We start from the raw sequence: 14,575 nt of genomic DNA, 5'->3' as shown, positions 1-14,575 counted from the left end.
TCCATCAGCAGATGAATGGATAAGAAAGCTGTGGTACATATACACAATGGAGTATTACTTAGCCATTAAAAAGAATACATTTGAATCAGTTCTAATGAGGTGGATGAAACTGGAGCCTATTATACAGAGTGAAGTAAGCCAGAAAGAAAAACACCAATACAGTATACTAACGCATATATATGGAATTTATAAAGATGGTAATGATAACCCTGTATGTGAGACAGCAAAAGAGACACAGATGTATAGAACAATCTTTTGGACTCTGGGGGGGAAGGACAAGGGTGGGATGGTTTGGGAGAATGGCATTGAAACATGTATAATATCATATGTGAAACGAATCGCCAGTCCAGGTTCGAAGCATGATACAGGGTGCTCGGGGCTGGTGCATTGGGATGACCCAGAGGGATGGGATGGGGAGGGAGGTGAGAGGGGGGTTCAGGATGGGGAACACATGTACACCCGTGGTGGATTCATGTCAGTGTATGGCAAAACCAATACAATATTGTAAAGTAATTAGCCTCCAATTAAAATAAATAAATTTATATTAAAAAATTTTTTAAATAAAAAAAGTTTCTGAAAATAAATTTTCAACTCATTTAAGTAACTGTATAGTCATCAAACTTGTATAGCCAATTTTTCAAAGACATAATCTTGCACTTGTTTTCTCAGCTACTTCTTATTACCCAAAAATATCATTCATTTAGTATTTATTATATGTAAGATGAGAGTGAAAAAGCTGGGTTAAAATTCAACATTCAAAAAACCAAGATCATGGCATCCAGTCCCATCACTTCATGGCAAATAGATAGTGAAAAATGGAAACAGTGGCAGATTTTATTTTAGTGGGCTCCAAAATTACTGCAGCCTGAAGTTAAAATTGCTTGCTTCTTGGAAGAAAAGCTATGACCAACCTAGACAGCGTATTAAAAAGCAGAGGCATCACAAAGGTCCATATAGTCAAAGTTATGTATGGTTCTTCCAGTAGTCATGTGCGCATGTGAGAGTTGGACCATAAAGAAAGTTGAATGCCCAAGAATTAATGCTTTCGAACTGTGGTGCTGGAGAAGACTCTTGAGAGCCCCTTGGACAGCAAGGAGATCAAACCAGTCAATCAATCCTAAAGGAAATCAACCCTGAATACTCATTGGAAGGACTGAAGCTGAAGCTCCAATACTTTGGCTGCCTGATGTGAAGAGCTGACTCATTGGAAAAGACCCTGATGCTGGGAAAGATTGAGGGCAGGTGGAGAAGGGGGCAACAAAGGATGAAATGGTTGGATGTCATCACCGATTCAATGGACATGAGTTTGAGCAAACTCCGGGAGATAGAGAAGGACAGAGAAGCCTGGTGTGCGGCAAACCACAGGGTGTAAAGAGTCAGACATGACTTAGTGACTGAACAGTGAACAATAATATTTTATAGTACATATTATATATGTATATTACATTTTAATATTATAATTATTATGTATCAGTATATATTATAGTCATTTATGAAAATAGTGCCCAGAATTCTCACCATGATTCCTTGAATTCATTTTTCTATTTCAGTATGGTTCTATTAGCTGAAATACATTAAAATCAGACCTAATAAAGTACATCCTGTAAGTGAATTTGTATTTCAGTTATAACAATGAATGCTTATGATGTTAAAGCCAAGTGGAGTCTTTACACTGTGCCACCTGCGAAACCTTCTTACAGCTTTCTATTTACTAAAAACAGAATGAAACTAAAAATAGGAAAAAATCAACTTAAAATTCCTTAAAGATTTAAGTGATTCTCAGAAATTCAGTGACTGCACTAATTCTGCTGGTAACTTTAGCACTTTGTAAGTTTTAATGATAGCTGTAGCAAAAAATAACTGATATGAAATACTTTTTACCTCTGTAATACTAAGTTGTATCTGGAGACACAGGAAATGGCAATGCCTCCCTACTATGCAAAGATCAGATTTTATTAAACAGTATTAGGATTTACATGGGTATTGAAAAATCCAACTGATATTAATTCCCTGACAATCTGAGACTCAGATCTAACAGAAGAAGCATTTGATGTACTGTCAAACTCCTTTCTGTGCAAACATCTGTCACCTTCTTCTCGCTTTTAAAAGTGCTTTTACTTTTCAAACTCCAAGAGTCATCAGTAAGGCTAATCTCCCATTTTTTTGCCCATTTTATTTTTTTCTGTTCCTAGACAAGGCAGGATACGGCAGAAGGGTCCTTTAACTAGTAAGTCACTTGATAACCTCTAAATTTCTCACAGTTCCCAAAGTTGTTGGTGTTCAGTTGAACAACAAAACTGGTTCCCAGAGTCCAAGCCTTGGTGGTCCATCGTCCAGGTGTGCTGTGTACCTCTGCAGCATAAAGCCCCTCTTCTCAGGGACCCTGCAAGGTGACTAATGTGACTTCTCTGGTCCCTCAAACTTTTTTTTTTTTCCCTGCCAGAAATCAGCAATCACGTCTGTAAGGCAAAATCTGCCTAGAGAAGGCTGGGATGGAGAAAGTGTCCTCAACACTGGGGATCAAATGGTCGCCCTGCAGGAGGAACTCAAAAAGGAGCCCCAGAATCGCGACCCCTAAAGACAAAGGGGGCACAGGGCCGCCTGGAAACCACGAGGAGTTGAAATTAAAGCCCCTTCCATAAAAAGAGGAAACGAGAAAATAGAGGAGGGAGGCGGACAAATCTCAGGTACCCTGAAGAAGAAGGGGTGGACCCTGGATGGCTTCGGAGAGGGCGCACCCATCCCTCCGCAATGGGGCCTCTCACCCTTGGGTCCTGCTCGCAGGGGTAACCCTCGCTCAGCCATCCTTGAGAGGCCAGGGCGCCCCGCCCAGGAGCTTGCAAGCGAGCCCAGCGGTGCTCGTGCTCTCCACTCGGGATCCGTGGCCTGGGCTGGGCCACCCAGAGGCCAACTGTCACGGCCTTGGCAACGCTTCCTTTACCTGGCAACGCCTTTCGCAGCTTACTTAGGCCCCTTTGAACTCACTCAGGCCCCACCCACTGTGAACGGGCCTTTGTGCGCAAGTGCGTGGGGGCGGGGCCCAGTTTGGAGCTTGAAAGCGGGTCTCTGGATGGAGCCTTGCAATTGTCTCAACCCCCCTTAGAGGTGGAGAGAGGACTGTGTCACTTGCCACTGCATCAGTCACAGACAGCATTCCCTAAAAAAGCCGATCAAGGAATAGAGACCACTGGGCTTCAGGTCCCTGATACTAAATATCTCCTATCTGTCCCACCTCTTTAACCAATCCATAGAGCTGAGCATAGAAGAAGTGAAGTGGCTCAGTCGTGTCTGACTCTTTGTGACCCCATGGACTGTAGCCTATCAGGCTCTTCCGTTCATGGGATTTTCCAGGCAAGAGTGCTGGAGAGGATTGCCATTTCCTTCTCCAGGGGATCTTCCCAACCAGGAATCGAATCCAGGTCTCCCGCATTGCAGGCAGACACTTTACCGTCTGAGCCACCAGTAAACCTATGATAAATGACATCTATAGCTTTAATTATTTTTTCCAACATTACCTTCATTATTGTATTTAAAATACTGCCTCTTTACTTACAACTCTCAAATTTATTTCCTTAATCCAGATCTCTAAACTCCAAGGTGTATACAGCATCCATGTGTGGGAAAGTCGCTCAGTTGTGTCTGACCCTTTGCTACCCCATGGCCTATACAGTTCATGGAATTCTCTAGGCTAGAATACTGGAGTGGGTAGCCTTTCTCTTCTCCAGGGGATCTTCCCAACCCAGGGATCAAACCCACGTCTCCCACATGGCAGGCGGATTCTTTACCAGCTGAGCCACAAGAAAAGCACTACTCAACATCCATATGGTTGTCCAAAACAACTACCCTCCAAACACTCATGCTTAATTCTTCCCCTTCCATGGTCTCCCACTTTCAGTAAGTGGTCACTAGAGTCCATTTTCTCTTGCTATTTGTCAGCAACATATCCATCCATCTGCAAAATCTGTTGGCTTTACTGCTTCCATCCAGCCCAAGCCACCATCACTTTTCCCCTTCTGGTATTGCAGTAGTTTCCAACAGGCTTCTCTTGTCCCCTGCAGTCTATTCGCAGCAAAACAATAGACTTGATCTTATAAAATTATGTTATTTCTCTTCTCCTAATCCTGCAATGATTTCCCATTTTACAGAGTAAAAACCACCAAAGCCCAACAAGATTTGCTCTCAATCACTCCTCCCTTGTTCTGTAGCTCTGGATCACACTGCTCAGCACCAGTGACCTGGCTGTTCATCTCCTAGCTCCCACAGTAAGGATTTAGTCGTAGCTGCCTCCTTCCATTTGTCCCCTTGGCTCACTTCCTTGTCTTCAATTGTTAATATCTCAATTCACCCATTTTCATCCAGCTAGCTCACTCTTCCCATCGTATTCTCTAGTCCTCTTACTATGTTCTAGTGTTTCTTTTTTCCGCAAGTCTGATCACCTCCTAATATACTATTTTTATATTGCTTCTTTTTTCCTTTTCTTAGCTTAATGTTTTTTATATTGGTAGTTTCTTTAAAAAAATTATTGAAGTATAGTTGCTTTACAATATTGTGTTAGTTTTTACTGTACAGCAAAGTGAACCAGCTATGAAAGTGAAAGTGTTAGTCTCTCAGTCATGTCTGACCCTTTGTAACCGCATGGAATGTAACCCACCAGGCTCCTCTGTCCGTGGAATTCTCCAGGCAAGACTACTGAAATGGGTTGACATTCCCTTCTCCAGGGGGTCTTCCCAACCCAGAGTTGAATCCAGGTCTCCTGCCTTGCAGGCAGATTCTTGACCGTCTGATCCACCAGAGAACATATACATATATCCCCTCATTTTTGGATTTCCTTCCCATTTAGGTCACCATGGAGCACTGAGCAGAATTCCCTGTGCTATACAGTAGGTTCTTGTTAGTCATCTATTTTTCACGTTGTATCAGTAGTGTATATATGTCAATCCCAATCTCCCAATTCATTCCACCCCCATTGCCTGTTTATATTTTAGTATTTATCTTTCACTCGAATGTAGTTTCCATCGAGAGAGATATTGTTAACTAAATTCCAAGAACAGTGCCTAGCACTAAGTAGGTACTAAAACAGCATATTCGGAATAAATATATTTCACCATCACTGCTACTGTGTGGAAGCAGTATAGCATGGTGGCTAGGAGATATATTCATCTGTTGATTCCATGTCTTGGCAATTGTAAATAATGCTGCTGGATGCTTATTCCTTTGAAGAAAAGCTGTGACCAACCTAGACAGCATGTTAAAAAGGAGAGACATTACTTTGCCAACAAAGGTCCATCTAGTCAAAGCTATGGTTTTTCCAGTAGTCATGTATGGATGTGAGAGTTGGGCCATAAAGAAGACTGAGCACTGAAGAACTGATGCTTTTGAACTGTGGTGTTGGAGAAGACTCTTGAGAGTCCCTTGGACTGCAAGGAGATAAAACCAGTCAATCCTAAAGAAAATCAATCCTGAATATTCATTGAAAGGACTGATGCTGAAGCTCCAATACTTTGGCTGATTTGAAGAGCTGACTCATTGGAAAAGACCCCGATACTGGGAAATATGGAAGGCAGGAGAAGGGGACAACAGAGGATGAGATGGTTGGATGAATCACCAACTCGATGGACATGAGTTTGAGTAAGGTCTGGGAGATGATGAAGGACAGTATGCTGCAGTCCATGGGGTCACAGAGAGTTGGACACAACTGAGCGGCTGAACAACAACAATGAACATTGGTTAATTCTTTTTGAATTAATGGGTTTCTTTTTTGATATATACCCACGAGTGGAACTGATGGGTCATATGGTATTTTGAATATTGAGAAACTTCTGTACTGTTTTCCACAGTGGCTGCACCAACTTGTATTTCCATCAATACTGTACAAGGGGTCTCTTTTCTCTACATCTTCACCAGTATTTGTTATTTGTGTTCTTTTTGATGATAGTCATCCTGACAGGTGTAAGGTGCTATCTCATTGTAGTATTAATTTGCATTTCCCTGTTGATTAGTGATGCTGAGTATCTTTTCAAGTCCCTGTTGGTCATCTGTATGTCTTCTCTGGAAAAATGTCTATTCAGGTCTTCTACCCATTTTTAAATTGGGTTGTTTGGGGGAGGTTGCTGTTAATTGTATGAGCTGTTTATGTATTTTGGATACTAACCCCTTATGTTGTTGTTTAGTCTCTAAGTCATGTTTGACTCTTTTGAGATACCATGGGCTGTATAAGTCATATTACTTGCAAATATTTTCTCCCATTTAGTAGGTTATCTTTTGGTCTTGTCACTGGCTATCTTTGCTGTGCAATGGTTTTTAAGTTTAATTAGGTGCCATATGTTTATTTTGCTTTTATTTCCTTTGCTTTAGGAGCAGACCTCCAAAAAAATATTGCTATAATTTATGTCAGAGTATTACACCTGTGTTTTCTTCTAAGAGTTTTATGGTTTCTGTTCTTACATTTAGGTCCTTAATCCATATTGAGTTATCTTTGCATATGAAATTGTAAAAGAATGAAATCAGAACCTTTTCTATGTAGCTGTCTGGTTTTCCTACACCACTGTTGAAGAGACTGTCTTTTCTCCATTAGATATACTTGATTCCCTTGTTGTAGATTAATTGACCATAAGTGCATGGGTTTATTTCTGGGATTTCTATCCTGTTGCACTGATCTATGAGTCTGTTTTTGTGCCAGTGTCATATTGTTTTGATGATTGTAGCTTTGTAGTCCAGTCTGAAGTCAGGAAGTGTTATTCCTCCAACTCTGTTCTTTTTTTCTCAATATTGTTGGCTATCAGAGTCTTTTGTGTTTCCATATACATTTTAAAATTATTTGTTATAGTTCTGTGAAAAATGCTCTTGGTATTTTGATAGGATTGTGTTGAATCTTACATTGGAAATGTGGAATCTTAACCACTGGACCACCAGGGAAACCTCATAGCTAGGTAGTGTCTTCTTAATCAGTCGGCTCCTATAGAGAAGGAATATCCCTACCAATCTTGTTTACTTTGTTTACATCCTCCTTTGTGAGTGAGTGAAAGTCACTCAGTTGTGTCCGACTCTTTGCTACCCCGTAGACTGTACAGTCCATGGAATTCTCCAGGCCGGGATTCTGGAGTGAGTAGCTAGCTGTTCCCTTCTCCAGGGGATCTTCCCAACACAGGGATCAAACCCAGGTCTCCCACATTGCAGGTGGATTCTTTACCAGCTGAGCCATCAGGGAAGCCCTATATACTCTCTAATTTTTTTTTCAAATCTATTGAGCTATAATTGAAATGCAATAAATAGCACATATTAGCAGCATGTAATTCAATAGGTTTTGGCATATGTATATACCCTTGAAATCATGACCACATCAAGTTAATGAACTTGTTTCCTTGTGTACAAAGTTGACTGTTGATTGCTTTCTGTCACTTTAGATCAATTTACATTTTTCTATAATTTTATATAAATGGCATAATGTAGTATGTACTCTTTTGTCTGGCTTCTTTTGCTCAGCAAAATTATTTTGAGACTCATCCCTTTTGTTTTGTTGTATTAATAGCTCATTCCTTTTCTCTCCCAATTGTATTGTGATATAATTTATATATAACATTGCATAAGTTTAAGGTGAACAACATAATGTCTTGAAACATGTATATGCTGTACCAACATGATCACTACAATAAATCTAGCTAACCATCCATCACCTCATATAGTTAGTTTTTTTTCTTGTGATGAAAACTTTTAATATCCACTTCTTCAGTAGCTCTCAAGTATACACTGGGCTTCCCTGGTGCCTCAGATGCTAAAGAATCTGCTTGAAATGCAGTAGACATGGGTTTGATCCCTGGGTTGTGAATATCTCCTGGAAGTGGGCATGGCAACCCACTCCAGTATTCTTGCCTGAAGAATCCCCATGGACAGAGGAGCCTGGTGGGCAGGCTACAGTCCATGGGGTCGCAAAGAGTTGGACATGACTGAGCAACTAAGCACAAGTATACACTACAGTATTGTCAATTGTAGTTGCTATGCTGTACATTCCATTCCATGACTTTTTCATCTTATAACTGGAAGTTTGTACCTTTTGACCACTTTCACTCATCTCTCCCACACCCCTCACTCTTCTCTGGCAACCACCAATCTGTTCTTTGTTTCCAAGAGTTGGATTTCTTTAGATTCCACATATCAGTGAGATCATATAGTAGTAGGTACCCACTAAATAATAATGGCTAATATTTATTGGAAGCTTCCCTGGTGGCTCAGATGGTAAAGAATCTGCCTGCAATGGAGACCCAGGTTGGATCTCTGAGTCGGGAAGATCCTCTGGAGAAGATGGAATGTCAGTCCACTCCAGTATTCTTGCCTGGAGAATCCCATGGACAGAAGAGCTTGGTGGGCTACAGTCCATGGGGTCGCACAGAGTTGGATACGACTGAGTGTCTAATATTATTGAGCTCTTAGCATTTTCCAGGGCCTTGTGTGGGCTTTATTGTTATCTCCATTTTAAGATGATAAAACTGAGTTTCGGAGACGTTACCTTAACCAGGATTACATAAACAGTAGTGGCTCAGATGAAAGTGGCTAATCAGGGCCTGTATTTTCTTTTCTAAGAATAGCATAGAACATAGTATGTGTATAATGCAAGTTATTTATATTGTCAGCTGAAAAAAAAGCACAACATAAAAATATGGCTCACTCATCTTAAGGGTACACATTACATGCCTCTGGGCTATGCTTATCCTATCTTCTTTTTATTCTAACTCTCTATTTGTCTTTATTCTCTTATACTGTATCCATTGTTGAAAGAGAATAGGATAAACAAAGGGACAAATAAAAAAATAAGAATATGAGCCATATCAAGACCTGTGGCCAGGAGCTTCATTCTCAGAAGTAAACACACTGGATTCTGCAGATATCAGGCTCAGTGCAAGATCTTGTTTTAGGTACAGACAGCCTAGCCACAGTGACACCCTCTTTTATCCTATGACAAGCCATCTCATACCAAATCAAATGTGTTGGCAATATATACTAGCAGAGTATTTTACTCAGAGTAGTGACAATGGTGTGTACTCCTCCCCCCTCCTCTCCCCTTTCTCTTCTTACTCTTCCTCTCCTCCTCCTCCTCCTCCTCCTCCTCAGCAGTTCATCAGAATCTGTATTTGAATAGAACTGACTGCCAGGGCTTCAGAAATATGCTAATATTCCCTGAGGGTGACATTCTGATTCTTGATTTCCCTGGTTAGAACAAATTGTTACTGGAATTATTCCTACGTTACCTTGTGTCTCTGTGGAAGCATTTATTTACCATGTTCTACAAAGGTCTATCTCCAAATTGATTGAAAATGACTTGTAGGCACATCTTAGTCATCTCTGTCATCATGGCAGGGCTTGTACAGTGCTAGCACAAAGTAGTAGCTTGCACAACACTAAGCACAACTCACAGGTGTTGGAGTTGTGATTAAAATAATACTGTGGTGTCTAAGGAGACTTGCTACAAAGGGGGTGCAGGTAATGCTATTGCGACTATTTGGTGAATGTTAATATTTTCACAAGACTTCTCCAATGGCTCAGCGATAAAGAATCCACCTGCAGTGCAGGAGACGAAAGAGTCATGGGTTCCATCCCTGGTTCGGGAAGATCCCCTGGAGGAGGAAATAGCAACCCACTCCAGTATTCTTGCCTGGAAAATCCTATGGACAGAGGAGCCTGGTGGGCTACAGTCCATAGAGTTACAAAGAGTCGGACATGACTGAGCATGTAGGCCCACACAATACTTTAGCAAACCTTTTCATAAAGTTGCTTTGATGTTTAAAAACTCCATACCTTTCATCTATCACCCTACCATTGTTTTACTTTTATACATCTTTCTAACTTCCAGAAAACAATAACAACAACAAAACATCTCAGAAGAGTTGGAGGTTGGGGAGGCTAGCAGCTAAACTCTCCCTGAGATCTTTACTTATCTACCCTAAGATCATGCATCTGAGCTTGATTGTCAGAGATTGTGTATTTTACTCAGTTTGTAGATTATAAATGGAAACGGGGACTAATAGTTTTCGAATATACCACAAGACTGATACAATTTTCTCACACAGTCTTCACGATTATCCCATAAAGAAGACAGTGGGAAGGGACAGAAAGAAGAGAAGCCAAAGCAAGCTTTCAGGAACACAGTGGACAAGAAGGAAGCAGAATGCAGTCTGATTTCAAAGCCAAGCTCCGCATCCCGCTTCGCATCCTTGGATGTAGTCGCCTGCTCTGGACGTTGTCTCCCTTCGCATTCTTGTTCCTGCACAGACCCAGGCAAAGCGACGATGTGTTGTGCCGAGGTATCCAGGAGGAGGCCCACTGCTCGCGTTACAGCCTAGATTCCACCCAGCCTCTCAGCTGTGAACGCAGAGCAGCCCAGGTGGTTGGTTTTAACCCACAGGTGACGGGAGGCCGGAAATGACAGAAAGCTCGTTGGCACCGCCCACCCCGGAAGCAGAGCTGCTCTGATTGGACTTTGCTGGGTCCGGCCGGCCAGTGGTGAGGCGGTGGCAAGTTCCCGGAAGTAGCGGCGCCGGCGGAGGCTGGGGCTTACGCGGCTCACTCGCGAGGCGGTTAGTCCGCCAAGGTTGACCGACGCTATGAGCTGCTTCGAGGGTCAGATGGCAGAGTATCCAACCATCTCCATAGACCGCTTCGACAGGGAGAACCTGAGGGCCCGTGCCTACTTCCTGTCCCACTGCCACAAAGGTGAGTGAGCGCAGCGCGTCGCCTCCTCCCAGGGACCCGGGCTGCGCGGGATCGGGCCCCTCGAAGAGGTCACCCATGTCTGGAGAGAAGGAAGGCGAGGGTCTTGCAGGAGGAAGTGCAGGCTTTGGGAGGCTATGCGAGAAACTAGCTTGGACCTTGCCCAGCCGAGCTCTTCAGTCTATCCGAGGCTTTATCTTCTCATCCCTCATACTGCGGGATAGAACAGCAACTACCAGTTGCCACTGACCCACGCCACTTTGATCTGCCACAACTGTTCGGTTCTTTTGAAAGCTCTCCCAGTGCCCAGTAATCAGAGGTTGACGGGTATTACTTAGTTCTTCCCCCACATCCTCGGGATTATGCCATACAGTTCAGTTTAGTCGCTCAGTCGTGACCGACTCTTTGCGACCCCATGGACTGCAGCACGCCAAGCTTCCCTGTCCATCACCAACTCCTGGAGCTTGTTCAAACTCATGTCCATCGAGTCGGTGATGCCATCCAACCATCTCATCCGCTGTCGTCCTCTTCTCCTCTTGCCTTCAGTCTTTCCCATCATCAGGGTCTTTTCCAATGAGTCAGTTCTAAGCATCAGGTGGCCAAAGTATTGGTGCTTCAACTTCAGCAACAGTCCTTCCAATGAATATTCAGGACTGATTTCCTTTAGAATGGACTGATTGGATCTCCTTGCAGTCCAAGGGACTCTCAAGAGTCTTCTCCAGCACCACAGTTCAGAAGCATCAATTTTTCGATGCTCAGCTTTCTTTATAGTCCAACTCTCACATCCATACATGACTACTGGAAAAACCATAGCTTTGACTGGACAGACCTTTCTCGGCAAAGTAATGTCTCTGCTTTTTAACATGCTGTCTAGGTTTGTCATAGCTTTTCTTCCGAGGAGAAGCGTCTTGTGCCATACTCCTACACACAGATAAGCAAGCATGCAGGCACTGAAAAGTCCTGTCTGTAAGCTAGACGAAGTGCAAGCTCCCCTCCCTTATAGATGTTCTGTCTAGAGGTGGGATGCAGGTTTCTTTTCTAGAGGGCCAGGTCAGGCAACTAGAATACGAATGTTTCACAGCTGGAAGCTGTTAGGAATTAAGCCTGGCATCACCCTCTAACCATAGGGTCCCAAGGCTAACTGCTCCAGGCAAGGCTGGAGCATCTCTAAAGCGTTTTAGCCAGTCTCCAGGGCTGAGGTACCTGCTGATTTCACAACCACTTTCCATTTTAACATCTGACATACTGACTGATAGGTCACTAACTTTACCTATGAAAACAGGCTCCATATTCATTGTGCTAATTAGCACAGCTTTGGGCATTGACCAGAGATGAAGCTTAACTGGAGCAATCTGGAAGCTGCCTCTTGAGTGTGGACTTCCAGAGTAGCTTAAGTAGGATCCCCAACCCCTATTTTGAGGAGTGACTCAGATACTTATTTATGTACAAAGCACACCGTGTGATATTAAAGTAAACTGCAAATACCAAAACTTGGCCCTCGTCGTGCGGTTGGTGTGCAGCCCAGCCGTTGTCTTGTGTGTGGAGTCAGTCACTTTAAGGTAGTGTAAATTGATGAAATTTCTGCTTTGGGGAAATGCCTCTGCTTTCCAGCTCTTAGCTCCTTTTTTTTTTTCTCTCTCTTTAATGAGAAAAATCTGGACCTCCTTTCCTGATTCACTGAAGAGCATAGGAGCCTCTATACAGTCTTTCTGTGACTTGATAACATTTCTGTTTTTGCCTTGTTTTTCATTGGGAATTCACTGCTGGGTGAGAATATTTTCACCTTTTCTGTTGAGTCTCCACAGGAGGTGTCTGAACTCGCATGTGGTGGCCACAATGAAACAATGGATTCAGGGCTTGGCTTTCGTATTTTGCAGTAGTGAGTTTGGAGAAAGAGTTCATATTCATCTAACGGAATTTGTCTGTCTGCTTGTTTTTGTATTTATATGTGTATTTATATTTTTACTTATTTTTTTAAATTGAGGAATAGTTGTGAAATCATCATCATTAGTTTGTACATTAACGAAGACTCTCCTGTCCAGCACTTTATAATAACTTTTCCTATTCTCTGATCCCACGTGGGTCTGTTTTCCCAATAAGGATGTAGACTCATCAAGCACAAGAACTCTCCTTCTGCTTTCTGAGGTTTGCCACATTGCCCACTGGTGGTTTATAACCATTTTGGGAAACATTTCTTTGGATGTGTTATGGAGTGACTTGTACACCGCACGCCCCCAAACCCAAATTCAGTTACTGAGTCCCTAACTCCCAGTGTGACTGCATTTGGAGAAGGGACTTTTAGGAGGTGATTAAGGTTAACTCCAATGTTCTGGAAAATTCCATGGACAGAGGAGCCTGGTGGGCTACACTGAATGGGGTCGCAAAGAGTCGGACACAAATGAGTAAATAACACCTGAAGGTTAAATGAGATTGTAAGGGTGAGGTTCTAATTTGATAGGATTGGTGGCCTTAGAAGAAAAGGAGGAGAGCTCACTCCCTCCATATGCACAGTGAGGAAAGGTGTGAGCACATAGCAAGAACATGGCTGTTTGTAAGGCAGGAGGAGAGGCATCCCCAGAAATCAGTCTCGTCACCTTAATCTTGAACTTTAGCTGCCAGAAGTGTTAGAAATGCATTTCTGTTTAAGCCACACAGACTCTGATATTTTGTTATTGCAGCCTAAACTGAGTGACACAGGATGTCTGACAAGATCTATGGCCTCTTGTTAACACCTGCATGTACACTGTTAGCATCACATCTTGATGAAAGTTAAGGTGGGCCATGGACCTGCTTGACGCTTGCTTATGGCCCATCTGGAATCCAGTGCTGTGCTCAGGGCAGACTTGACTAAGCACCAGTGAGGCCTGGAGGACAAGAGGGGACCCATAGCCTTAAGACAGTGGCCCAGAGCGGGGGAGGACCCCTTCTGGAGACAACTTAAGATGATTTATTCTGGTCAAGGAAAACAAAAAAGGCCCTGGAAGAGAGACTGCGTGCAGTCCTTGTTGTTGTTGAGTCGCTCAGTCGTGTCCAACTGTTGTGACCCCATGGACTCCAGGGTCAGAGTCCCACCAGGCTCCTCTGTCCATAGGATTTCCCAGGCAAGAACACTGGAGTGGGTTTCCATTTCCTCCTCCAGGGAATCTTCCTGACTCAGGGGTCAAACCTGGGTCTCCTGCACTGCATGCAGATTTTTTACCACTGAGCCACTAGCATCACAAAGTAAACGCATTCAGGTTCCCTTGACTGCCCATGAGGAAGGAGCCTGGGGTGGTGGGCTGGACTGTCTTGATGGAACAGGGTGCTGCCCACTGAATTGGTTTGGGAACATGGAGCAGAGTCCTGAGTCAGCCTTCTATTTGTCATGACTCAAACAGTTTAGAAACGACATAACAGAGAGTCCTGCTCTGGGAAGTGCTCATTGTCCTGAAAAGCCTGGACCAGCAGTGACGTGAGGAGATGCACCCTCTGAGGCGGCAGGTGGACTGTCCTGTAGAGGCATGTGTTTGGTCAGTGTTGGCCACGTGAGGTGTGGTGATGGCCTTATTTTCATTAGTTAAGGATCATTACATACAAATTTGAGGGTGTGTGTGTTGGTAGTTCAGTTGCTGTGTTGTGTCTGACTCCTTGAGACCCCATGGACTGCATTATGCCAGGCTTCCCTGTCCATCACCAACTCCCAGAGCTTGCTCAAACTCATGTCCATCGAGTCACTGATGCCATTCAACCATCTCATCCTCTGTCGTCCGCTTCTCCTCCTGCCCCCAATCCCTCCCAGCATCAGAGTCTTTTCCAATGAGTCAGCTCTTCGCATGAGGTGGCCAAAGTACTGGAGTTTCAGCTTCAGCATCATTCCTTCCAAAGAAATCCCAGG

At 43.3% G+C, this 14,575-nt stretch overlaps 2 protein-coding genes across 5 annotated transcripts in view; one reads left to right on the top strand and one right to left on the bottom strand.

Annotated features, from left to right (window-relative positions):
- MEIG1 (meiosis/spermiogenesis associated 1) overlaps positions 1-2,953 on the bottom strand; it is a 16,573-nt gene extending 13,620 nt beyond the window's left edge. Inside the window, exon 1 of the mRNA XM_010859960.1 lies at positions 2,766-2,953. Within this exon, the coding sequence (XP_010858262.1) occupies positions 2,766-2,805 (40 nt within the window). The 5' untranslated portion in view covers positions 2,806-2,953. The remainder of the gene's footprint in view (positions 1-2,765) is intronic.
- Positions 2,954-10,457: 7,504 nt separating this feature from the next.
- Positions 10,458-14,575, top strand: part of DCLRE1C (DNA cross-link repair 1C) — a 34,939-nt gene continuing 30,821 nt past the window's right edge. For 3 of the 4 annotated variants that reach the window (XM_010859957.1, XM_010859956.1, XM_010859954.1), the window contains exon 1: positions 10,458-10,704. Coding sequence is in view for 2 of the 4 variants with exons in the window: in XM_010859954.1 (XP_010858256.1) it covers positions 10,596-10,704 (109 nt within the window). In the remaining 2 variants the exon portion in view is untranslated. The remainder of the gene's footprint in view (positions 10,705-14,575) is intronic. The other variant, XM_010859955.1, reaches the window with a different exon arrangement.

The sequence above is a fragment of the Bison bison genome, unplaced genomic scaffold, assembly GCF_000754665.1.
Source record: "Bison bison bison isolate TAMUID 2011002044 unplaced genomic scaffold, Bison_UMD1.0 scf7180017864461, whole genome shotgun sequence".
Taxonomy (NCBI): Eukaryota; Metazoa; Chordata; class Mammalia; order Artiodactyla; family Bovidae; genus Bison; species Bison bison.
The sequence above is the reverse complement of the archived record's forward strand: the minus strand, read 5'-3'. Positions and strand labels throughout refer to the sequence as shown.